The sequence below is a fragment of the Artemia franciscana genome, chromosome 11, assembly GCF_032884065.1.
Source record: "Artemia franciscana chromosome 11, ASM3288406v1, whole genome shotgun sequence".
NCBI classification, from domain to species: Eukaryota; Metazoa; Arthropoda; class Branchiopoda; order Anostraca; family Artemiidae; genus Artemia; species Artemia franciscana.
Window position 1 is genome coordinate 36528124 of NC_088873.1, and position 25697 is coordinate 36553820.

General features: G+C 35.4%; 1 protein-coding gene across 13 annotated transcripts in view; it reads left to right on the forward strand.

The window, feature by feature from the left end:
- Positions 1-25697, forward strand: part of LOC136033164 (b(0,+)-type amino acid transporter 1-like) — a 164311-nt gene that overhangs the window by 101337 nt on the left and 37277 nt on the right. For 9 of the 13 annotated variants that reach the window (XM_065713833.1, XM_065713840.1, XM_065713838.1 and 6 more), the window contains 2 exons: positions 7764-7808; positions 15005-15128. In XM_065713833.1, the coding sequence (XP_065569905.1) occupies positions 7764-7808; positions 15005-15128 (169 nt within the window). Of the gene's footprint in view, positions 1-7763; positions 7809-15004; positions 15129-25016; positions 25121-25697 lie in introns of all 13 variants that reach the window. The other 4 variants (XR_010618867.1, XM_065713834.1, XM_065713841.1 and 1 more) reach the window with 1 other exon arrangement.

Below are 25697 nucleotides of genomic sequence, written 5' to 3' on the forward strand. Positions count from 1 at the left end.
GCAAGCATTCTTTTGCATATTTGTAAGATTTGTAAAATATTAAGATTAGTTTCAATATTCTACGATATTTTTGTCCTACATAAAAAAATTTCAAACTTACTTTTTCCGTTTTTAAAATTTTGGCATCCACGGGAAGTTACTCTTTGGGGGAAAGGTTTTGAGCCATCGAAATTTAATTTCTGTTTTCTAAATATTAATGATTCTGAAGAATTTTCCAGAATTTTTTTCCGAAATATTTTTGTGTAACTACGCTGTTTCAAACAAATTTCCATCTGGTTGGTTCTAGCAGTTTATTCTTTGGCAAATTCTGGATTTACATACTTTGACAAGAATCTTAAGTATTGTCAACAACAATTTTTGAACCAACTTCGAACACTTCAGCAATTTACCCTTGAAAACAGAATTGAGAACAAAAACAAACATTTTACAATTAAACATGGGCTGATAAAGATGGGAAAGCAATTTGACTATGTACAATCTAAATTATACCCGAAAACACTTTTCATAATCATGTATAGAAAAAAAACATCAAGAAACCCTGTAACAATTTTTCGCCCAACGAAAGTTAAGATTTGCCCGACATTTTTTCGGCCAGGCATTAAGATCAAAACTAGTAATGAGGACTTCTTTAAGCCTTCTGCACAAAAGTTCATTTATTAAGCACATGGAATCGTAATTTCTCAAACAAAAAAATATTCGGGTTTCTATTCTTCCCCATTCATCTATGCTCCATAAAAGTCCAATATTCAACCATATATTGTTCACTATTAGTAGCTACTGCAGTGCAGTGGCTAACAACCTATGCTTTCACTTCTTTCGAGAGACTCTTTGAGCTGAAAACGTTCAGCGGTAATGGTGGTTTCAGTAATGAGGGCAAGAACATATGCGGGCGGAATATGTACTTCGCCTCTGCTTTCACTGCTTAAAAGAGACTCTTTGAGTGGAAAACGGTTATCGGCAACGATGATCAGATTTATAAAGGCAAGGATATTATTTTGGTCACAAATATGAAATATGTACATGTAAGAGACTGTTTACATGAGATTTTTTGATCTGAAAACTTCAGCGGTAACGATGATCAGAATTATAAAGATCAGGATGTTATTTTTGCCAAAACGATTAAAATATGTACTTCGACTCTGCTTTCACCCCTTTCGAGAGACTCTTTGGATTGAAAACGCTTAGTAGTAACGATGATCGGAGTAACAAGGGCAAGACCGTTCTTTTGTCAAAAGCGTAAAAAATGTACTTCACCTTTGCTTTTACTGCTTTCTACATACTCTATGAGTTGAAAATGCTTAGCGGCAATGGTGTTCGGAGTAATAAGGGCATGAATGCTATAATTGCCAAATAGGCAAACTATGTCCTACGCCTCTGCTTTCACTTCTTTCAAGAGATTCTTTGAGCTGAAAAGGCTTAGTAGTAACGATGATCGGAATAATAAGGGCAAGAACTTTTTTTTGCGAAAAGGGCGAAGTATGTACTTCGCCTTTGCTTTTACTGCTTTCAACAGACTCTATGAGTGGAAAACGATTAGCCGCAATGTTGCTCGGAGTAATACGGGCATGCACGTTAGCATTGCCGAATAGGAAAACTATGTCCTACGCCTCTGTTTTCACTGCTTTCAAGAGAATCTTTGAGCTGAAAAGGCTTAGCAGTAACGATGATCGGAGTAATAAGGGCAAGAACGTTCTTTTGTGAAGAGGGCGAAGTATGTACTTCGCCTTTGCTTTTACCGCTTTCAACAGACTCTTTGAGTGGAAAACGCTTAGCGGCAATGTTGCTCGGAGTAATACGGGCATACACGTTAGCGTTGCCGAATAGGCAAACTATGTCCTACGCCTTTGTTTTCACTGCTTTCAAGAGAATCTTTGAGCTGAAAAGGCTTAGCAGTAACGATGATCGGAGTAAATAGGGCAAGAACGTTTTTTTTGTGAAGAGGGCGAAGTATGTGCTTCGCCTTTGCTTTTACTGCTTTCAACAGACTCTATGAGCGGAAAACGCTTAGCGGCAATGTTGCTCAGAGTAATACGGGAATGCACGTTAGCATTGCCGAATAGGCAAACTATGCCCTACGCCTCTGTTTTTACTGCTTTCAAGAGACTCTTTGAGCTGAAAAGGCTTAGCAGTAGCGATAAATCGGAGTGATAAGGACAAGAACGTTTTTTTTTGTGAAGAGGGCGATGTATGTGCTTCGCCTTTGCTTTTACTAATTTTAACAGACTCTATGAGCGGAAGACGCTTAGCGGTAATGGTGCTTGGAATAATATGGACATGCACGTTAGCATTGCCGAATAGGCAAACTATGTCCTACGCCTCTGTTTTCACTGCTTTCAAGCGAATCTTTGAGCTGAAAAGGCTTAGCAGTAACGATGATCGGAGTAATAAGGGCAAGGACGTTTTTTTTCGTGAAGAGGGTGAAGTATGTACTTCGCCTTTGCTTTTACTGCTTTCAACAGACTCTATGAGCGGAAAACGCTTAGCGGCAATGTTGCTCGGAGTAATGCGGGCATGCACGTTAGCATTGCCGAATAGGCAAACTATGTCCTACGCCTCTGTTTTCACTGCTTTCAAGAGACTCTTTGAGCTGAAAAGGCTTAGCAGTAGCGATGATTAGAGTGATAAGGACAAGAATGTTTTTTTTGTGAAGAGGGCGAAGTATTTACTTCGCCTTTGCTTTTACTGCTCTCAACAGACTCTATGAGTGGAAAACACTTAGCGGCAATGTTGCTCGGAGTAATACGGGTATGCATGTTAGCCTTGCCGAATAGGCAAACTATGCCCTACGCCTCTGTTTTCACTGCTTTCAAGAGACTCTTTGAGCTGAAAAGGCTTAGCAGTAGCGATAAATCGGAGTGATAAGGACAAGAACGTTTTTTTTTGTGGAGAGGGCGAAGTATGTACTTCGCCTTTGCTTTTACTGCTTTTAACAGACTCTATGAGCGGAAAACGCTCAGCGGCAATGGTGCTCGGAGTAATACGGACATGCACGTTAGCATTGGCGAATAGGCAAATTATGTCCTACGCCTCTGTTTTCACTGCTTTTAAGCGAATCTTTGAGCTGAAAAGGCTTAGCAGTAACGATGATCGGAGTAATAAGGGCAAGGACGTTTTTTTTTGTCAAGAGGGCAAAGTATGTACTTCGCCTTTGCTTTTATTGCTTTCAACAGACTCTATGAGCGGAAAACGCTTAGCGGCAATGTTGCTCGGAGTAATACGGGTATGCACGTCAGCATTGCCGAATAGAGCAAACTATGTCCTACGCCTCTGTTTTCACTGCTTTCAAGAGACTCTTTGAGTTGAAAAGGCTTAGCAGTAGCGATGATTGGAGTGATAAGGACAAGAACGTTTTTTTTGTGAAAAGGGCGAAGTATTTACTTCGCCTTTGCTTTTACTGCTTTCAACAGACTCTATGAGTGGAAAACACTTAGCGGCAATGGTGCTCGGAGAAATACGGGCATGCACGTTAGCATTGCCGAATAGGCAAATTATGTCCTATGCCTCTGTTTTCACTGCTTTCAAGAGACTCTTTGAGTTGAAAACGCTTAGTAGTAACGATGATCGGAGTAATAAGGGCAAGATTGTTTTTTTGTGAAGAGGGCGAAATATGTACTTCGCCTCTGCTTTTGCTGCTTTCAAGAAAATCTATGAGTTGAAAACACTTAGCGGCAATGCTGTTCGGAGTAATAAGGACATGAACGTTATTATTGCCAAATAGGCAAACTATGGCCTATGCCTCTGCTTTCACTGCTTTCGAAGGACTCTTTGCGTTGAAAACACTTACTAGTAACGATGATTGGAGTAATAAGGGCAAGAACTTTTTTTTGCGAAGAGGGCGAAATGTGTACTTCGCCTTTGCTATTGCTGCTTTCAAGAAACTCTATGAGTTGAAAATGCTTAGCGGCAATGATGTTCGGAGCAGTAAGAGCATGAATGTTATTGTTGCCAAATAGGCAAACTATATCCTTCGCCTCTGCTTTCACTGCTTTTGAGAGACTGATTTGAAAACGCTTAGTTGTAACTATGATCGGAGTAATACGCAAAAGAACTTTTTGCCAAAAAGGTGAAATATATTCTTTTACTGCTTACAAGAAACTCTATCAGTTAAAAATGCTTAGCGATAACAGTGGTCGGATTTATGGTAAGGATGTTATTTTTAGCAAAAAGGTGAAATATGTACTTCGCTTCTGCTTTCACTGCTTTCGAAAACTCTTTGAGTTGAAAATGCTTAGTAGTAACGGTGATCGGAGTAATATGAGCAAGAACGTTATTTTTGCCAAAAAGGCAAAATATGTCCTTCACTTTTGCTTTTACTGCTTTCGAGAGACTCTTTGAGCTGGAAACTGTAAGCGGTAATAATAATTGGCGTAATGAGGGCAAGAGTGTTATTTTTGCCAAAAAGTTACAAGATGATTTTCCTATAATTTTTTTTATTTTGTATTTTTTACATCACTTAGTCACTACAATGTTGAAAACGCACAAAATCTGTTTGTGATTTCTCCGTCGACTAATTTCAAGTCATGCCTCTTCTTTTCACACTTGATGTTTGTAATAAAGACTGAAGTGACACTTTCTTTAAAAAATTAATTTTCATTTAATTATAAATTACTGTTCAAAGTTACTGAAATTCCGGTTAAGATCCTTTAATTACACATTTTTACAGCACTGTTGATTTTCTCTTCTGGTGCCTTATGCACCAGAAACCTTTCTGGTGCAGTCTTTGAAACCTTATAAGTTAAATTTGCAGTGTAAAGAACATCGATTTGAGTTTTGTAGAGAACTCGAAGAGTAAAGAGTCGAATAGTTGTCATATAATATAAATAAGGTATTGCAATTATTTTTCAGTACGTTTAGTTTAGTTCAATGCAATACGTATAGCTTGTGCTTGATAAAAAGCAAAAATTCTAGAGCAAAAAATATTGCTAAGAAAGGTTCAAGAAATGAATTATTGTTAACATAATAAATTATTTGTTTTTGCCCACAGTGTAATATGACACTTAACAACATATTTAGACCCAAAAATGCTAATTATTTGGTTTTGTCTATAGCTTAAGATGGCAGCTAACAACATATTTAGCCCGCAAAATGCTTAAAGAAGAAAAAAAAATTTAACAACAAGTATTGCATTTATAATCATGAAAATTGCCTATAAATTTGTGTTATCTATTCTCTTGGGCACGAAAACCATAATGAATGACTAATTATCATTAATAATAATTGAGTTTTGGAACACATACGGCCTTTTTTTTAGATGGCGTGAACGCTACGTGTGTCCAGCTCTATTTGCTTGAGAAAAAGGCAAATATATCTATATCCTTTTTTAGGGCTCTACCCAACTAATTACTTCTATATTTTAGGAAGGCACCTTGTCATCTGTGCCCTCCCTTTTTGGGGATTGGTTAGTATTGATCATCAATAACTTCCTCTCTTTTATATTGCTTACTTTCTTGTTGCTAGCAGGGATGTCATTTGCTTGGTGCCAAGGCACATGCTCAGGGTTGCTACCAATAAGAAAAAACTTATTTCAGGCCAAAAAAGTTTCCGCTTGGCTTTGTCGTCTTTAAAAAGAAACCTCTTTTCAGATTTAATATCTGCATATGTTCACTAATCTAACTTGTAATGCCTAGAAGAGTATTCTTAAGATTATTCATAAACTAAATTTTGTTAGTCAAAACTTAAAAGTGCTAAAATGGAATATCGACAGGAATAATACAAAGGTTGCAACCCTGGTTACTACTTCCCTTAGTTTTTATTAAATAAACGAAAAGCGGTACTTGTATTATTAACAATAGTTGGTAATAGTGGCGTAAATTTGGGAGAAGCAAGGGAGGGGGGCAGTTTCCATGCCAATAATTTGGATAAAAATGGCTCAAGTCCCTTGACTCTTCTGATGTGGACCCCTCTTGCCCCTCCCCAAACAAAAATGCTGGAACTATGCCCCCGGTTGGCAATGTTAGCTCCTTTGATAAGAATAGCTCCAGCTAAAAGATTAAAGCGTTTAAAGTTAAAAAAAAAGAAGTCACAAGGCTGTACTATAAGGATACGGCTCTTTTTTTAGCCTCCCTGAGTCTTCAATGAAATGTCATCCCTGATGCTAAAGTAGGAATCTTCATGGAGATATTATTAATTAGCTGTCCCCTTTTTCTTTAACCCCCTTTTCTGTTTATATTAGATAGAAACACAAGTTTCCCAACATGAAAATAAAGAGCAACGTTGAAACATGTTAGGAAGAAACATGGCAATCGCCAAAACGAAAACCACAGAATTTTCTCTACCAGAGGATACCGATTCATAGAGTATTTATATCCCAAAGACGTCATACCGTGTAATTACAGTACCTTTTTCCCTATACGTGTAGGGAAGAAGCTTTCATGTGCATATATATAGAAAAACTCACATTTACGATGACTTGGGGTCATGCATGGTAAAAATAACCTGGCAACAGCGTCAACCTAGCATGGCTCACATTATGCACACATAATCACATAATCACACATGGCTCACATAATCACATTAGTATTTTTCGATGAACAATTAACTAAAAAACAAACTATAATACTTAACATATTGACAATGTAACTTAACATATTAATGCTCATGAGTACTATCGCCATTAGTAGAGAGGTGTTTAACGGTGTGTTTTTTGTTTCCTTAGACCTAACACACTTTTTAAGTGTTCCTTTCCTTGCTTTGTTTTGTTTATTTTTGGTATAAATATCTGTATATTTTCTGTTTTTCACTGGCTGAAATTTTCATTCAATTGATTTGTTCTATGGTTTTTTTATGCAAATTAAATTTAATTAAATTTAGTTGTGCACAACTGGGGTTTGAGGGGGCAGCAGCCCACTCAGTTGATTTTAGTTTTTAATGATTCCTCTTTAATTTCCATCGATAAAAGTTTGATGATTAGCTTCTTCAATATGATTTCGCTGATTTATATTAGTTTATGTTATTTATTTATATTAGCTAGCCTTATCATGGAGGGTGCTTGGATTCTTCTCTTCAGAGTGAAGTTGATAAAGGAAAAGAATCAGGTTTTATTAGCACCCATCAACTTCACAGGTTGTTTTGAAATCTTAATTGTTAGATTGGATTTGAAAATGTATTCGTTTATTTCAAACACAATGAAAACACTCACTTATCCCAGGCCCCTGTCCTAAAACCAGTCAGGTCGTACATTTTCTTGTTCTTCTCTTATACCGCTTGGTTGTCACTTTCAGTGAGCCATGAACATAAGGTGTTTAGCTTAGTCAGGTAACAATGAATTTTCAGTAGAGTTTAATGAGATTTCAGTAAAATTTCAATGCAAAAAATAATATGAAGCCGATTTGGCTATATGTTATTTTTTTAATTTCCAACATATACAAATGTATCTGATCAAATGTATATACATTTTATCTTTTAATTTTGTATCTTTTATTACTTAATCCAAATATAATAAAAAATTTTTCTTTTAATTTTTACGAATCATAAAATAAAGTTTTATAAATACATTTGAGCCATACTATCTGGATAGCCTTATAGCTGGAGCATAAGACACCTCTATCCAGAAAATATGACATAATTTCATTGCTTGATATGTGTGTTTATTTCTTCCTTTATGATACTTTGACAAAGGTATTTCTACCTTTTAGCCTTCTCTTAAGACAGTGGAGGGGGGGGGGTTTCGGGCCTTCTTTCTTGTGCATGCTCTTTTTTTTTACCTGGCATGTTTCTTTGCTGGTTGTTTGTTTCACACAGTTTTTCATTAAATATTTTTATAGGAATAACTTGAATTACGTAACAGAAGAGCTGAAAAACCCTTTTGTGTAAGTATCATTTTTCGGTTCATATTACCTATTTAAGTTAATACAAGTGCTATATTCACTATTAAATTTATTGCAACTTTGGGCTATAGATCCGTAACCCAATTGTCTACAAGGATAGGCTGTAGCATTGCCCTTGTAAATTAACACTTTAGCGCCTCTCTAACAGGGTAGCAGTATAAAACAAAAAGCTACCTAGCATACTCTATACGCATTAAATTCACTATTGAATGTACTGCAAATTTTGGGCTATAGATTCGTACCGCTATTGTCTATAGGGGCAGGTTGTAACATTACCCTTGTAAATTAACACTTTAGCGCCTCTCTAACAGGGTAGCAGTATAAAACACAAAGCTACCTGGCATACTCTATACGCATTATATTTACTATTCAATGTAATGCAACTTTTGGGCTAAAAATCCGTACCCCAATTGTCTACACGGGCAGGCTGTAGCATCATCCTTGTAAATTAACACTTCAGCGTCTCCCTAACACGGTAGCAGTAAAAAACACAAATCTACCTGACATACTCTACATGCATTATATTTACTATTGAATGTAATGCAGCTTTTGGGCTAAAAATCCGTACCCCAATCGTCTACACGGGCAGTAGCATTGCCCTTGTAAATTAACACTTTAGCGCCTCCCTAACAGGGTAGCAGTATAAAACACAAAGCTACCTGGCATACCCTATACGCATTATATTTACTATTGAATGTAATGCAACTTTTGGGCTAAAAATCCGTACCCCAATTGTCTACACGGGCAGGCTGTAGCATCACCCTTGTAAATTAACACTTCAGCGTCTCCCTAACACGGTAGCAGTAAAAAACGCAAAGCTACCTGACATACTCTACATGCATTATATTTACTATTGAATGTAATGCAGCTTTTGGGCTATAAATCCGTACCCCAATCGTCTACACGGGCAGTAGCATTGCCCTTGTAAATTAACACTTTAGCGCCTCCCTAACAGGGTAGCAGTATAAAACACAAAGCTACCTGGCATACCCTATACGCATTATATTTACTATTGAATGTAATGCAACTTTTGGGCTAAAAATCCGTACCCCAATTGTCTACACGGGCAGGCTGTAGCATCACCCTTGTAAATTAACACTTCAGCGTCTCCCTAACACGGTAGCAGTAAAAAACACTAATCTACCTGACATACTCTACATGCATTATATTTACTATTGAATGTAATGCAGCTTTTGGGCTATAAATCCGTACCCCAATCGTCTACACGGGCAGTAGCATTGCCCTTGTAAATTAACACTTTAGAGCCTCCCTAACAGGGCCGCAGAATAAAACACAAAGCTACCCGGCATACTCTATACGCATTATATTTACTGTTGAATGTAATGCAACTTTTGGGCTAAAAATCCGTACCCCAATTGTCTATACAGGCAGGCTGTAGCATCACCCTTGTAAATTAACACTTTAGCGTCTCCCTAACACGATAGCAGTAAAAAACACAAAGCTACCTGACATACTCTACATGCATTATATTTACTATTGAATGTAATGCAGCTTTTGGGCTATAAATCCGTACCTCAATCGTCTACACGGGCAGTAGCATCACCCTTGTAAATTAACACTTTACCGCCTCCCTAACAGGGCCGCAGAATAAACCACAAAGCTACCTGGCATACTCTATACGCATTATATTTACTATTGAATGTAATGCAGCTTTTGGGCTATAAATCCGTACCCCAATCGTCTACACGGGAAGTAGCATTGCCCTTGTAAATTAACACTTTAGCCCCTCCCTAACAGGGCCGCAGAATAAAACACAAAGCTACCTGACATACTCTACATGCATTATATTTACTATTGAATGTAATGCAGCTTTTGGGCTATAAATCTGTACCCCAATCGTCTACACGGGCAGTAGCATTGCCCTTGTAAATTAACACTTTAGCGCCTCCCTAACAGGGCCGCAGAATAAAACACAAAGCTACCTGGCATACTTTATACGCATTATATTTACTATTGAATGTAATGCAACTTTTGGGCTAAAAATTCGTACCCCAATTGTCTACACGGGCAGGCTGTAGCATCACCCTTGTAAATTAACCCTTCAGCGTCTCCCTAATACGGTAGCAGTAAAAAACACAAAGCTACCTGATATACCCTACATGCATTATATTTACTATTGAATGTAATGCAGCTTTTGGGCTATAAATCTGTACCCCAATCGTCTACACGGGCAGTAGCATTGCCCTTGTAAATTAACACTTTAGCGCCTCCCTAACAGGGTAGCAGTATAAAACACAAAGCTACCTGGCATACTCTATACGCATTATGTTTACTATTGAATGTAATGCAACATTTGGGCTAAAAATCCGTACCCCAATTGTCTACACGGGCAGGCTGTAGCATCACCCTTGTAAATTAACACTTCATCGTCTCCCTAACACGGTAGCAGTAAAAAACACAAAGCTACCTGACATACTCTACCTGCATTATATTTACTATTGAATGTAATGCAGCTTTTGGGCTATACATCCGTACCCCAATCGTCTACACGGGCTGTAGCATTGCCCTTGTAAATTAACACTTTAGCGCCTTCCTAACAGGGCCGCAGAATAAAACACAAAGCTACCTGGCATGCTCTATACGCATTATATTTACTATTGAATGTAATGCAACTTTTGGGCTAAAAATCCGTACCCCAATTGTCTACACGGGCAGGCTGTAGCATCACCCTTGTAAATTAACACTTCATCGTCTCCCTAACACGGTAGCAGTAAAAAACACAAAGCTACCTGACATACTCTACATGCATTATATATACTATTGAATGTAATGCAGCTTATGGGCTATAAATCCGTACCCCAATCGTCTACACGGGCAGTAGCATTGCCCTTGTAAATTAACACTTTAGCGCTTCCCTAACAGGGCCGCAGAATAAACCACAAAGCTACCTGGCATAATCTATACGCATTATATTTACTATTGAATGTAATGCAACTTTTGGGCTAAAAATCCGTACCTCAATTGTCTACACGGGCAGGCTTTAGCATTACCCTTGTAAATTAACACTTCATTGTCTCCCTAACACGGTAGCAGTAAAAAACACAAAGCTACCTGACATACTCTACATGCATTATATATACTATTGAATGTAATGCAGCTTTTGGGCTATAAATCCGTGCCCCAATCGTCTACACGGCAGTAGCATTGCCCTTGTAAATTAACACTTTAGCGCCTCCCTAACAGGGCCGCAGAATAAACCACAAAGCTACCTGGCATAATCTATACGCATTATATTTACTATTGAATGTAATGCAACTTTTAGGCTAAAAATCCGTAAAAGCAGTACTCTTCAGCGTCTCCCAACACGGTAGCAGTAAAAAACACAAAGCTACCTGACATACTCTAAATGCATTGTATTTACTATTGAATGTAATGCAGCTTTTGGCTATAAATCCGTACCCCAATCGTCTACACGGGCAGTAGCATAGCCCTTGTAAATTAACACATTAGCACCTCCCTAACAGGGCCGCAGAATAAAACACAAAGCTACCTGACATACTCTACATGCATTATATTTACTATTGAATGTAATGCAGCTTTTAGGCTATAAATCCGTACCCCAATCGTCTACACGGGCAGTAGCATTGCCCTTGTAAATTAACACTTTAGCGCCTCCCTAACAGGGCCGCAATAACAAAGCTACCTGACATACTGTACATGCATTATATTTACTATTGAATGTAATGCAGCTTTTGGGCTATAAATCCGTACCCCAATCGTCTACACGGGCAGTAGCATTGCCCTTGTAAATTAACACTTTAGAGCCTCCCTAACAGGGCTGCAGAATAAAACACAAAGCTACCTGACATACTATACATGCATTATATTTACTATTGAATGTAATGCAGCTTTTGGGCTATAAATCTGTACCCCAATCGTCTACACGGGCAGTAGCATTGCCCTTGTAAATTAACACTTTAGCGCCTCCCTAACAGGGCCGCAATAACAAAGCTACCTGACATACTGTACATGCATTATATTTACTATTGAATGTAATGCAGCTTTTGGGCTATAAATCCGTACCCCAATCGTCTACACGGGCAGTAGCATTGCCCTTGTAAATTAACACTTCAGCGTCTCCCTAACACGGTAGCAGTAAAAAACACAAAGCTACCTGACATACTCTACATTCATTATATTTACTATTGAATGTAATGCAGCTTTTGGGCTATAAATCTGTACCCCAATCGTCTACACGGGCAGTAGCATTGCCCTTGTAAATTAACACTTTAGCGCCTCCCTAACAGGACCGCAGAATAAAACAAAAAGCTACCTGATATACTCTACATGCATTATATTTACTATTGAATGTAATGCAGCTTTTGGGCTATAGATCCGTACCCCAATCGTCTACACGGACAGTATCATTGCCCTTTTAATTAACACTTTAGCGCCTCCCTAACAGGACCGCAGAATAAAACACAAAGCTACCTGATATACTCTACATGCATTATATTTACTATTGAATGTAATGCAGCTTTTGGGCTATAGATCCGTACTCCAATCGTCTACACGGGCAGTAGCATTGCCCTTGTAAATTAACACTTTAGCGCCTCCTAACAGGGCCGCAGAATAAAACACAAGGCTACCTAGCATACTCTATACACATTATATTCACTATTGAATGTAATGCAGCTTTTGGGCTATAGATTGGTGTCACTATTGTCTATAGGGGCAGGTTGTGGCATTACCCTTTTAATTTAACGCTTTAGCGTTTCCCTAACAGGGTAGCAGTATAAAAAACAAAGCTACCTGGCATACTCTTAACACATTATATTCATTAATAAATATAATGCATCTTTCGGGCTATAAATTCGTACCGTCATTGTCTACAGGGGCAGGCTTTAGCATTACCCATGTAAATTCATAATGTGATTAACAGTTGAAATTTGCAATAGATTCTCCCTGATAGGTTGGCAGTGTAAAACACAATGCTACCAAGCGTACTATATACGCGTTATATTCACTATTGGATTTAATGCAACTTTTTGGCTATAGATCTGTACCCCAATTTTCTACACGGGCAGGCTGTAGTATTACCTATGTAAATTAATAATTTAGCGCCTCCCCAAGAGGGTAGCAGTGTAAAACACAAAGCTACCTAGCATACTAGGCACGCATTATAATCACCATTGATATATTCGTACTCCTATTGTCTACAGGGGACGGTGTAGCATACACAGTAATGGACCGGATTCCTGATCAGATGCAGATCGTTCGGCTGATAGGCTAAATTTTTTGGAAGGGTGTTACCACAAATTCTTATTCAGTCGTTGCATATTGCTACCATATATTGTTATTGACTGACATTGTTAAAGACGTAATTTGGAAGAGCCATTAGGATAGTAATTCAAATACTGGAATTTTAATTCAAAAGCTACAAACAAGAATAGAATCGTAATGGAGTTCGAATAAGGCATATTGAATGCGATATCTTCAATCAATCACAAAAGAGACGGTCTGAAATTTAATTTTCATTTCAAAGGGCTTTGAACAAAATAAATTTGATAAACAAAACCTGCTTTGGAATATTCAAATTAGTTATATTTAGACATGTCATCATAGCATTAAATTATAACGTTTTTATATAGGATTCTTTTACCTTTTGAAGACGAAACTAAGAAAGAAGCTTGTTCGTGTGTGACGAGATTTATATAACTGATTTGTTCTCTTGAAATCAAATAGTATAATGAAGCAATAAAGAGTTTAATTGATTTCTAAGCATTTTCAAACTGGAGATTCTTGTACGTGATATTAGCAATTGTTGATATTCCATAAAATAATTATATTAAAGTTTGCAATATAAATCAATTTATGCAATATATTTGCATTGTAAATGCAAAGCATAATACGAGGTTGATTTCAAGAGCCATTCATCTATTTGAGTATAATAGTATAATGAAGCAATAAAGAGTTTAATTGATTTCTAAGCATTTTCAAACTGGAGATTCTTGTACGTGATATTAGCAATTGTTGATATTCCATAAAATAATTAAATTAAAGTTTGCAATATAAATCAATTTATGTAATATATTTGCATTGTAAATGCAAAGCATAATACGAGGTTGATTTCAAGAGCCATTCGTCTATTTGAGCATTTAATAAGATTATAAACAGAAACGTATGAAAAGTGGAGAAAGGATTAGGTATATGCATACTATGAAATAGGTATTTTAAAGTTTTGCAATATAAATCAATATATGCAATATATTCGTATTATAAATCCTAAGTATAATATCAGGTTGATTTCAGGCGTTATTTATCTATTTGAGCATTTTATAAGATTATTGACAGAAACTTATGAAAAGTGGAGATAGGATTTGGTATATGCATTTGTTGAACTACTATGAAATAGTTATTTTATAAATAACTATTTCTACAATTTTTACAATATAATTTAACATATGCAATATACTTGCAATGTAAAGACAAAGCATAATAGTAGGTTAATTTTTAGGCGCTTTTTATGTATTTGAGTATTTAATAGGATTGTAAATAGAAACTTACACAAATGGAAGGGAGGATAGAGTATGTGATCCTCTGAAATTGTTATTATTTTATAATTTTTCTATAGTTCTATATATTTTTGAAATTGTTTCTTCATTTTTTTCTTCGTTTAAATTAATGCCATCTACATTTGATACATTGTATGTTTAAAATCTTGGTAAACGCTTTTTCAATGCAAAATAAACATTTTTCAAGCTGTGGCCGGTAAAAAGGACGAAACATTGTGCTTTCAGAAAATTGTAATTTTAAAAGACTATAGAAAACTAATATGCAATGAGAGCTATAATATTGGAAAAGATTCAAAATATATTAATAGTTTTGTTTTTGTGAAATTGCATTCTTACAACTGTGTCAATCAAAAACTTGTTTGTGTGAAGTCTGTTCTAAAAAATCCCTGAAGTTGTAAAAAAACTACAGGATCTAATAACAGTCTCATTTATTTCTATTTGTTTTTTGTAGACTCTATACAACCTTATCCTGTTAGAATTGTATTGTATTGTATCAGATTAACGACGCTTCTTGACTACTAAGGTCTCTGCGTCGATCCTGTTAGAATTGTTTTGAGATCACGCTCTTTTTGAGTATGTCTGCTGTCTTTTTTTTGTAATTCCACTATATGTTTGATTTATGTTCATCATTTATTATTTCAGGAACCTTCCAAGAGCCATTATAATTGGTCTTCCACTTGTAACAGGTTGTTATATTCTTGTTAATGTTGCATATTTGGCTGTGTTATCCCCCATTGAAATGATCAACTCTCCTGCAGTTGCTGTTGTAAGTCAATTCTTTATTTCTTCATTTTTCTGTCAAAAAAAAAAAAAAAAAAAAACAAAAAAAAAAAAAAAAAAAACACTGCTTTTACTTCTTGAAAACTGTGTACGAATATAATGTGTTCTTCAGCCACAGATTCAAATGGGTAATTAGGGAATTCTTTGTGGGATCCTTAGTCTTTTAAGAGACACAGAATCCTTTAATTGTATTATTTAGTGATTTACCCTCAGTTAGATGCTGTTGTAAGTCTGCTAAGTTTTTTTAGAGGGGAAGTAGCCCCACTGGAAAACAAGAAGATTTCAAAAATTCTGTAAATATAGGAAAAAGAAAAAATATTCCTGCTTAAGTCTTGGTAAATAGAATACTTGGTAGAACTACTGCCTCTGGGAAATTTCCCGGCTGCCATCATGCCTAGGACAACACACTCAATACTTAATGTTAAAATATTTATAGATATACCTCCCTACTCCTAAATTCTTATGCTATTAGTGGAATAACCAAATTGAGTCAGGGCTCAGGCCACTAAGGTCATTGCCTCCATTCCCAAACTCTTAGCTTTACTCTCCTTTTTAACAGACAACAAGAACTTAGGACTGCTCTTATCAAGATCTTGCCAATGCAGGGGGGTGGGTACCGGGTTTGATCCCACCCCACGAGAATTTCTGTTCGATTCGTGAAAATATAACAAAAAAGCATACAAGTAATTTTTGGATGTGTTTAAAAAAAAATAATGTTGGCACCTCCCCCCCCCCCCCCTGAAAACTAAATTTTCCGAAAAAAATTCTGCATATGCCCTAGGCTCTCATATATTTTAACTTAAGTGCACCAAAGATAAACACTTTCTAGAGTATTTTCAAGTGTTAAAAGACACCAATTTTCCTTATTTACGAAAACTAGAACTCTGAGAAGATATTAGTTTGTTATTGGAAAGAATGTTAAGATGTGAAGATTTACAAATATTTGAAGATCTTTTTCTATACTGACGAGGATCCTAGAGAGGATATATCCAGATTTATATTCACATGCTCCAAAATTGTTGTCACGTTTTTTGAAGTGGAACAAGTAAAGAAAACGGTAGAAATAAAAGTCGAACCTCTTCGAGAACAATTTGAGCTAAATTGGGCAGTCATAAGATGGTCCCCTATCGATTTACGTAATTTTGTAGAAATAATATTAATTCTGTGTCTTCAGTTTATACAGTACAAATAATAACTGTTGGACAAGCCTATAAAGTGGAAATTATTACAAATACTTTATGATGATTCTGTTCAACCTCAAGGGGTAATCCAAGGGCAGGCACTTTTTAAATAGCAGGTGAAAAATAATTTTTATTCCATCCAATATTATAAAGAACATTGAAATCAGTTATAGTCAGAGCATATTTTTTCAACAGTCTAAAAACCCGGATTGGAACCTGATTTCATCGATTACGCCGAGCTTGTTATCTGCTAGAACTGCCCACACGCGCAGTGGCTAAAATTTCTGTACCAGTAGGCACCTGAACGTAATCAAACAGTTCGTTGTAACGAACTGTAGTAAGGAGCGACCCGGCTCAATAATAACCGAAACTCTAAAAAATGGACTTTTGATACCAATAGATACATCAAAACAATTGCATTTTAATGCTAATTTTAAATATATAAGTTTCATCAAGATTAGTCTTACCCATCAAAAGTTACGAGCCATAGAAAATCTGCCCCATTTTAGAAAATAGGGGAAAACACCCCTATAAGTCATACAATCTTAACGACAATCACACCATCAGATTCAGCGTATCAGAGAACCTTGTTGTAGGAATTTCAAGCTCTTATCTACAAAAATGTGGAATTTCGCATGTTTTGCCAGAAGACAGATCACAGATGCGTGTTTATTTTGTGTTTTTTTTTCAGGGGTGATCGTATTGACTCAGGGGTCCTAGAATGTCGCGAGAGGGCTCATTCTACCAGAAATTGTAATTTCTAGTGCCCTTTTAAGTAACCAAAATTTAAGCTTTAGTGTAAAGAGCGAGTTATCGACGAAGGGTGAACCCCTTCATATACGCAATAAAATTATACGAACATAGAAATTCGTTACGTAAGTTAATTCGTAAGTTACGTATATTTTTTACTGATGAAAACGGTTGTAAAAAATTAAAAGTTCTAGTTGCCTTTTTAAGTAATCAAAAAATTGGAGGGCAACTAGGGCTCCTCCCTCGCTCCTTTTTTCTCAAAATCTTCCGATTAAAACTATGAGAAAGCCATTTAGCCAAAAAAAAATAATTTGCAAATTTCGTTATAATTATTTATATGCGGAGAGCCAAGATCAAAACATGCATTAATTCAAAAACGTCCGGAAATTAAATGAAAAAACAAGTTCTTTTAAATGAAAGTTAAATGAAAGTAAGGAGCAACATTAAAACTTAAAACAAATAGAAATTACTCCGTATATGAAAGGGGCTTTTCCTCCTGAATTCCCCGCTCTTTACGCTAAAGTTTTTTACTGTTTTAAAAAGTAGAGTTAAGAGAAACTCAAACTTCAGCGTAAAGAGCGATATAGTACAAGGAGAAACATTTAATTGCCACAAGGCATTGAACGCATTTAAAGCGCATTTAGTGTCTAATATGCTGTAATGAGGCTAAAGGTTTAATTCTAATTGAATAAATAAAATTAAAAAAGTAAAATTATTTTTATAATAAATACAATTGAATAAGTAAAACTTGAATAGCGTAATATTTATTTTCATTTCAATACTGTAATAACTGGAAAATATATTATTTGTAAATAATCCTTTTTCAGTGAAGTGCCAATGACGTGGTAAGCTTTAGATTTTTTAAAGTTAGGAAAGGAGGCAGTAGCTAAATTCTTATTTGTAGTGAAAATAAATATGTCGCAAACGATTTTTCCATGCGAAGTGTCCATGTGATTTAAGATATATAAGATTCAAAAGTTTAGTGTTACCCATCGAAAGTTACGGGCCTGACAAAATTTAACTGATTTTTGAAATAGAGGGTGAATACTCCCTAAAATTCAAATGTGATGTGATGGAATTTTAATGAAAATCACATGGTCAGATTCGGCGTACAAGAGAACCCTACTGTAAAAGTTTCAAGCTCCTATCTGTAAAAAACGTGGAATTTCGGCTTTTTTTCAAAAGATAGACCACGGGTGTGTGTTTTTTTGTTTTTTGGTGTTATATTTTTCTCAGGGTGGATCGTATTGAAATAATGGTCCTAGAAGATTGGGAGAGGGTTTTTAGGAACAGTTGAATACTTTTCAGGAGCAGTTGAATACTAAACTAGAGAGTTTAAAATTTGACAAGGCAGAAGATGGATGGAACAGTTTTTTAGAGTGTTAACTAAAACACAAGGGTCATTTAATTAGAATAGGAAGCTTTTTTAAAAGTGCGAACGGCTTTAACGTAAAGAACAAGTTAATAAGGAGGGGGCAACCCTTCATATGCGGAATAAATCTCCCAGTATTAAAATGTAAATTTTGTTTTAATTTTTCATATACGGTGAGCCAAATTTGAACTGCATTCGTTGAAAAACGGTCAGAAATTAAATAAAAAAATAAGTTTTTTTACTGGAAGTAAGGAGCGACATTAAAACTTAAAACGAACAGAAATTATTCTTTATATAAAAGGGGATGTCCCCTCCTCAACACCTCGCTCTTTACGCAAAAGTTGTCATTATTTTAAAAGTAGAGTTGTGACAAGGAGTCAAACTATAGTGCAAAGAGCGAGGGGTTGAAGAGAAAAAACTCCTTTAACTTTTAGTGTTGTTCCTTACTTTCGGGTAAAAAGCTTGCCTTTTTTTTATTTAATTCAAAAAAGAAAAGCCCATTGCCCATTAAATATAGCATTTGCTGTTGGGAAATATACAAACATTTTTTGGGGAGGTAACTTTTCTCTGGGGGAATTTTCAGTGGTGGGATGTGGGGAACGTTCATGCTAAATTATGACAATCCAATCAATTATGATTACGACAGTTATGACAATCGATCAAGTATCCCAATCCTTTATGATCAACATATGGGACACAAGCTTAGTTAAATTAGAATAAGAGGTTTTTGAAAAGTCTAAATAACGTTAGCTTGAAGGTATTGTGGAAGGGGTATCCTCCTCACGATTCTAGGTATTTACCCCCTCCCCCGATAAAAAAAACCCACCCCCCACGGAAAATAACCCCTGGAAAACACCCCCTGTGGAAAATAAAACCTTCCAAGTTTGAGAATTTTATTTGAGTTGTTTTTCAGTAAGGGGAAGGGATTTTGGTACTTGTGTATTATGTGCCACTCACTTGAGTTTACGCTGTGTAAAACTTGAGAACAAACCGGTGTCTTTGTTAGTTTCTTTCAGCTTGTCACGAGACAAGACAAAAACTAGTGACATAATAGATGGGAAATATATTATTTGGGCTACATATTTGCACATAAGGGGTTTGGACAATTTAAGTCTTAAAACAATTCTTAGGTCATAATATGTAGAATAGTTGTACCTAACACCCTGTGCATGCAAACACGCTATACTCTACCCCTACCCTCTCTAATGTGCAAATACGTAGCCCAAATTTGTCAATGGCCCCAGGCGGTTTGGTGCTGCGATGAGTTGTTAGCAGTACTACTAGTAGCATTGAATATTATAAATATTTCAATAACAAATACTAAATTATTGAAAACATCAGTGCCGGCCCTGAAGTATTATGGTTTTTACCCATTTTTCATATGAAGATGTTCTACTGAAATTATCTGGGGGCAATTTTCCGCGTGTTTTGATTTCTGGGAAATGATTTCGATGCAAGGGGGGATTTCTGGAGTGATCCAGAAACCATTTAGAGATTAAAGTCACAAATTAAAAAATTCTGAGGAGAATTTTTCAGACTGAATCATCCGCAAGCAATTTTACAGGGAGGCGAGATTCTCTGCGAGGATGGTGCTGTCTGGAGATAATTTGACGGGGGAACGTTTACTTTGCATTGGAAAAATTTCGCCAAAGGATATTTCTGTGTGTTGGGGGGGGCTGCCGCTCCATATATGAAATGTGGTCCCCTACTTAATACCTTGATTTTTAAGCTAAAGTTTCACTGTTGGTGCCAATTTTTTAAGAGCATTTACTGAAAAATGAGGGCTTTTTAATTAGAATATCAAGCTTTTTTAAAAATGCTAAAAGCTTTATCGTAAAGAGTAAGGTAATGAGGAGGGGACAACCCTTCATATAAAGAATTAATCTTCCAAAATCAACTTGCAAATTTGGTTTTAAGTTTTAATGTACGGTGATTCGAACCTGTATTAGTTGAAAAACGTTCAGCAATTAAAAAACAAAAGACAAGTTTTTTTTAACTGAAAGTAAGGAGCTGTATTAAAACTTAAAACGGACAGGAATATTTCCGTATATGAAAGCGGGTTGTTCCCTCCTCAACACATCCTTTACACTAAAGTTTTTATTGTTTCAAAAAGTAGAGTTGTGACAAAGAGTCAAACTTTAGAGTAAAGAGCGAGGCGTTGACGAGGGAACAGTACCTTTCCTATACAAAACAATTTCTGTTAGTTTTAAGTTTTAGTGTCGTTCCTTACTTTCAGTAAAAAAAAATTGTTTTTTTTTCATTTAATTAAAAAAGAAAAGTCTATTGCATATAAAACATACCTTTTTGGGAGGCGAATTTTCTCTGGGGAATTTTCACTTGTGGGATGTGGGGGATGTTCCCTCTTAAAAACTTCGCTCTTTTCGCTGAAGTATGATTTTGTATCCCAATCCTTTATTAACAAAAAGTGCTATTTTAAACATAAATAAAATACAATAAAATAGCTTTTTGATCATTCTAAATAACTTTAGCGCAACGAATGAGGTACTGTGGAGGGGATATCTTCCCCATATCGTAATAATTTCTGTTCTTTAATGTTGATCCTTACTCTCAGTTGAAAAAACTTGCTTTTTGTGTTTAATCACTCAAAGACACAAACAATTCTTTGAAATACCGCTGATTTCACGCTTTAGATGCGTGAGCTAATTGTATATAGACAGTTAGATTGTCTCTGCATCACCTTTGTCAACGTAGCGTTAATCAGCTATACAAGGAAGCAATTTGATGTAAATTATGCAAATAAGGTATACAATTTTCCCAAGGTTCTGACCATAGCTGAAATAAAGGACGGAGGACAAAATCACTAAAACTTTTAAGTTTAACTTAAAGTTTAAAAACTTAAAATTTAAAAGTTTTTTACAAAACAAAAAACTGAAAATAAAAAGGTTTATTTTTCTTTACTTTTTTGCAAGGAAGAATTTTCTCATTGAGGTCTTGATTTTAAAAGCCTATTGTTTTCAAAAAATAAAATCACAACATAAGAATCAAAATTTTTTTTCAAAAAATCTACAAGCGTTAGCTGCACTTTAGATTATTTTGAAAAGATACGATTAGGAACAGTTTATTTCGAAAATATAGAGAAGGTGGTACAAAAGTCACATATATTTGATTTCAATACTTTCTTCAAATACTTCCTAGAAAAATAAGTTATGAGCTTTGTTTCTTCTTAACACATGGGCAATACCATGTGTGAAGAGCAAATTTATAATTACAATAATTTATATTTTCCGTTTCCAACGTCCCATTCTAATCCAAATATTAGATTTCTAAGTCTAATATATTTTTATTAATTTTAAATAAGACGTGTTAACTCAAAAATGAAGAAAAAAATATTAATTAATCTCAAATAATGGTTTAAAAAAATATCAAGAACAGTCTAAACAGCCGAGACAAGGTAAGTCTATGGATCTCATATAAAAATTAATCAGTAGAATATCATGGGGAGTACATGAAAAATAGGATTGCCTTCTATATTTTTTCAATTAAAAAAAAATTACTACAATTGAAATTTTCTATAAAAAAAAGTCTACAGAACTGCCATCTGTATTTTATTGAAGAAATACCTGTGCCAGATTTGGTCCCTAGATCCTCCCTCAACCTTCACGACTAATCCTGGGAAAGAAACCTCTATAGAGTAAATTTCTCATTCTAACTTTGTTGCCTATTAATTCTCTTAGATCTTAAGAAAGCACCCAAAGAGAAAACATGACAGCTTTCCAAATGACAACGATATAAACAGCAGTAATTAAGTGGTTTACAATTGCGTCGCTCTTAGTTACATCGCTGGGATTCCTGTTTCTATTAATTGTGTGGCAGTTCTTGTTTTCCCCCATCTGAGGAATTAATGGGAATTCTAAAGAAATAGTTCTGATACAGTGATGTTTTATTTTCATAGTGTTTATGCTTCAATATTTTTGCATCTTGATCATGCGTATTACTGCGTATGTTTTACAGTATAAGAGTACCTGGCCATGGAACAGCAAATAACTTTGCAGAAGAAGGAGTTTATTATTATTATTCAATACAATACAATACAAATACGAATTACAATACACTTATTCCCCCTCGAAAGGCTCCATGGCCAGGGATATAAGGGGGGTAATGTATTATATGTAATATAATATAATGTAATATAATATAATATGTAATGTAATATGGAATATAATGTATTATATTCTTTTTTGTTATATAGAAGAAACCCTTCTCAGAGGAATTTTTTCATGTTCGAAATTTCTACCTCACTTCTTTGCTAGCAACAGTTTCTTTGAAAATCACATCATCATTACACTTTCTCTTCTATTTCTTATATTCTTCAATTTCCCTAATTTTTTACAAAAGCGGAGCTTGTAAAAGATGCTATCTCCTTCCTTAAAATATTTAACCTTTTGGTGGGGGATAACTTTGTGGTTACAGGAGCTCTTTTTTATATTAAAATCTTGTTTGATTGTAATTAATTTCAATTAATATAAACTTTTATATTAAAAGTTTACTTTAATTTTTAATGTATACCTTAGGGCTTCTGACAGATTTATATGGATTTAAACATTATTATTGAAGAAACTGTAAAACAGATTTAAATCAGAATTTGCCGAAAACGGTGTTGGATCTGTACTTGAGGAGGGATACCTTCCCCCCTAGCCTTGTGCTTGATATCAGTTGTTTCTTATGTTTATACAAATTCCTTGAGTAAAAGAAGAGGGAGTCATCATTCTCTTGCAGTTCACCCTCCCCCATTCCAAAAATACTGGATTTACCCTTGACCTAGACAAGCCTTTGTTGAGGTTCACTAATTTTAAGTTTACTGGAAAAAAGGAAGTTTTAGTTTAAGAAATTGGAACTGAAATCTTTTATCTCAAATTGTCTTTAATTTTAAAAGTTTGACTTAAATTTTAACAGTTCAATCGTACCCAGCAACGGTTTATTCTATAATAAACAGTTTAGTTATTGGTATTTTTCATTTAGGAATTTTATCTAAAACACGCTGTAAACAAGTTACATGGATAGCATATTTAAAAAAATAATATGCTACAACCTATTAGAAAAACAAATGATAATAAATAAGTGTAATTAAGTAAAATAATAAATTTATAAAATATATAAAATTTCCATAACTAAAATCTCATAAAGAAACATTTAAAACGACAAAGGCAACGTAATGGCGTTGCTTATAGTAAAGGCCATAATGCTCCAGTGTTTTATTATTTATGATTTTTTCCAGAGGCACTTCACATGGAAATGGTGGTCACATAAACTCAAGGGGGCTCATTCGATTGAAAAATGAAGGTCCTAGTGCCATTTTTAAGATTCAAAAGTGATCCACGTGGGGGGGGGGGCAACTAGCCACTCTTACACGTTCTTTTTTCCAAATGCGGCTGATAAAAATTTCGAGATAGCCATTTTGGTAAAAAAAAAAAAAAGCTCAAAGATCAGATACCAAAGACTCCAAAGTCAACACAACCCCCAGAGCTCGTGGGAAGGCGTTGTAAGTCATGCCCTGGGGGCATATGTGGTTCTTAAGAAAGGGGGGCTCGTATAAACTTCAGAGGGAGCTCATTTGATTTGTAATTGTAAGTTATAGTTCACTTTTTAAGAGTCAAAAGAGATCAGAGGGCAACCAGCTCCCCTCCTCATGCCTTTTTCCCCGAGTACATCTGATACAAATTTTGAGATTGCTATTTTTTTTAAATACTTCAAATATCAGATTACAAGAAATCCGGGGTTGACACAAACCCCCAGATCCGGGAGGCAAGTGTTGTAAGTTATGCCATGGGGGCAAATAAGGATTTTATGGAAGGATTGGTTATAGAGGGCTCATTTGATTGGAAATTGAAATTTATAGTCCCTTTCTTAAGAGTCAAAATGGATCGGAGGGCATCTACCCCCCCTACCCCCTCTCTTTTCCTCAAATACATCAGATCAAAACTTTTAGATAGTAATTTTGTTCGAAATTGCACTTTCAGTTTTCTAGGGTGACCACGTGTTGGCACCTAATATTCTCTCCATCTTTCTTATCCAGTGAAGTTATGAATTTGATTTAATTACAATTTGGTGACAGTCTGTTAAATATCCAAAATATCTTGAAAGTTTGAAAAACTGTTTCTTCAACTTTTAAAAAATAACCTTGATTATTCAGTCTTACTGAAATCATAGGAATAATGTATTTCAAACCTAGAGCCAAAGAGAAAGAGGGGAAAAAAAAGTCAAATTCACTTTTTTCAGAAAAAAGCTAAAAATCAAAACTTCTTTTAAAATTTTGAAGGTATACCCTTGTCGTCTATGTAGTTTCCTAGGACCCTTAAATAACGAAGGTTATAGGTGCGGCACTTCTCTAGAGTATATTTTAGGCTGTAAATTCATTCCTGAAAGATTTGTTCTAAGCATTTTCTATGATAGCATAGAATTTAATTTCCAAGTTTACCCTATTTTCTTTTGCCATAGTTTTAAGAAAATTACAAAGTCAACCTGCATGTTCTTCCCTCTGCAGCACGCTTTCCCCTCTTTATGTTGCATGTTCAGTTTGCATCCTCCCCCATACTATGTGTTTTTGCTTTAGGACTGGGGTTTTCGTGTGCTGGGACCAGTGGCGTTTCTCATACCTCTAGCAGTAGCTATGTCAACCTTTGGTGCAGCAAACGGATCCCAGTTCACTGCCGGTAGGTGAGTACAGAGTCTGCTTTTTTCCTTGTGTTCTTGTGTCCGTAGAGCAGATGCTATTAAAGTACCAAGGGGGGTAAAAGTGGAATTTGACTTTTTGAGTTGGCTTTATGTAAAGCAGCGCAATCATATGTATCTTTAAAAAGTTGGAACAGTTGGAAATGCAGATTTAATGAAATATACCTTCATATACAGTTGTGAAGCATTTAGAAGTAGCGGGTACCAAATTTTAAAAAGTCAAAAATCAGCTGAAGTAAGCTAAAAACCTATTGACAATTATATGTTTGTGGGGATAATAAAGCACCTTTTCCTAGTCATTTATTCCCAGCACAGTCATGTTCAAGGTGAGTATAGAGTCTGCTTTTTTCCTTGTGTTCTTGTGTCCGTAGAGCAGATGCTATTAAAGTACCAAGGGCAGTAAATGTGGAATGAATGAATGAATGAACTTTATTATCCGTAAAAGTATAAAAAACACAAAGTACGGAGTATTATAAATAAACAAAAACAAAAACGATAAACAGCGAGGAAAAAAAAAAATCAAACTAACAAAAGACAACATGGACTAATTAACCAGTATCAA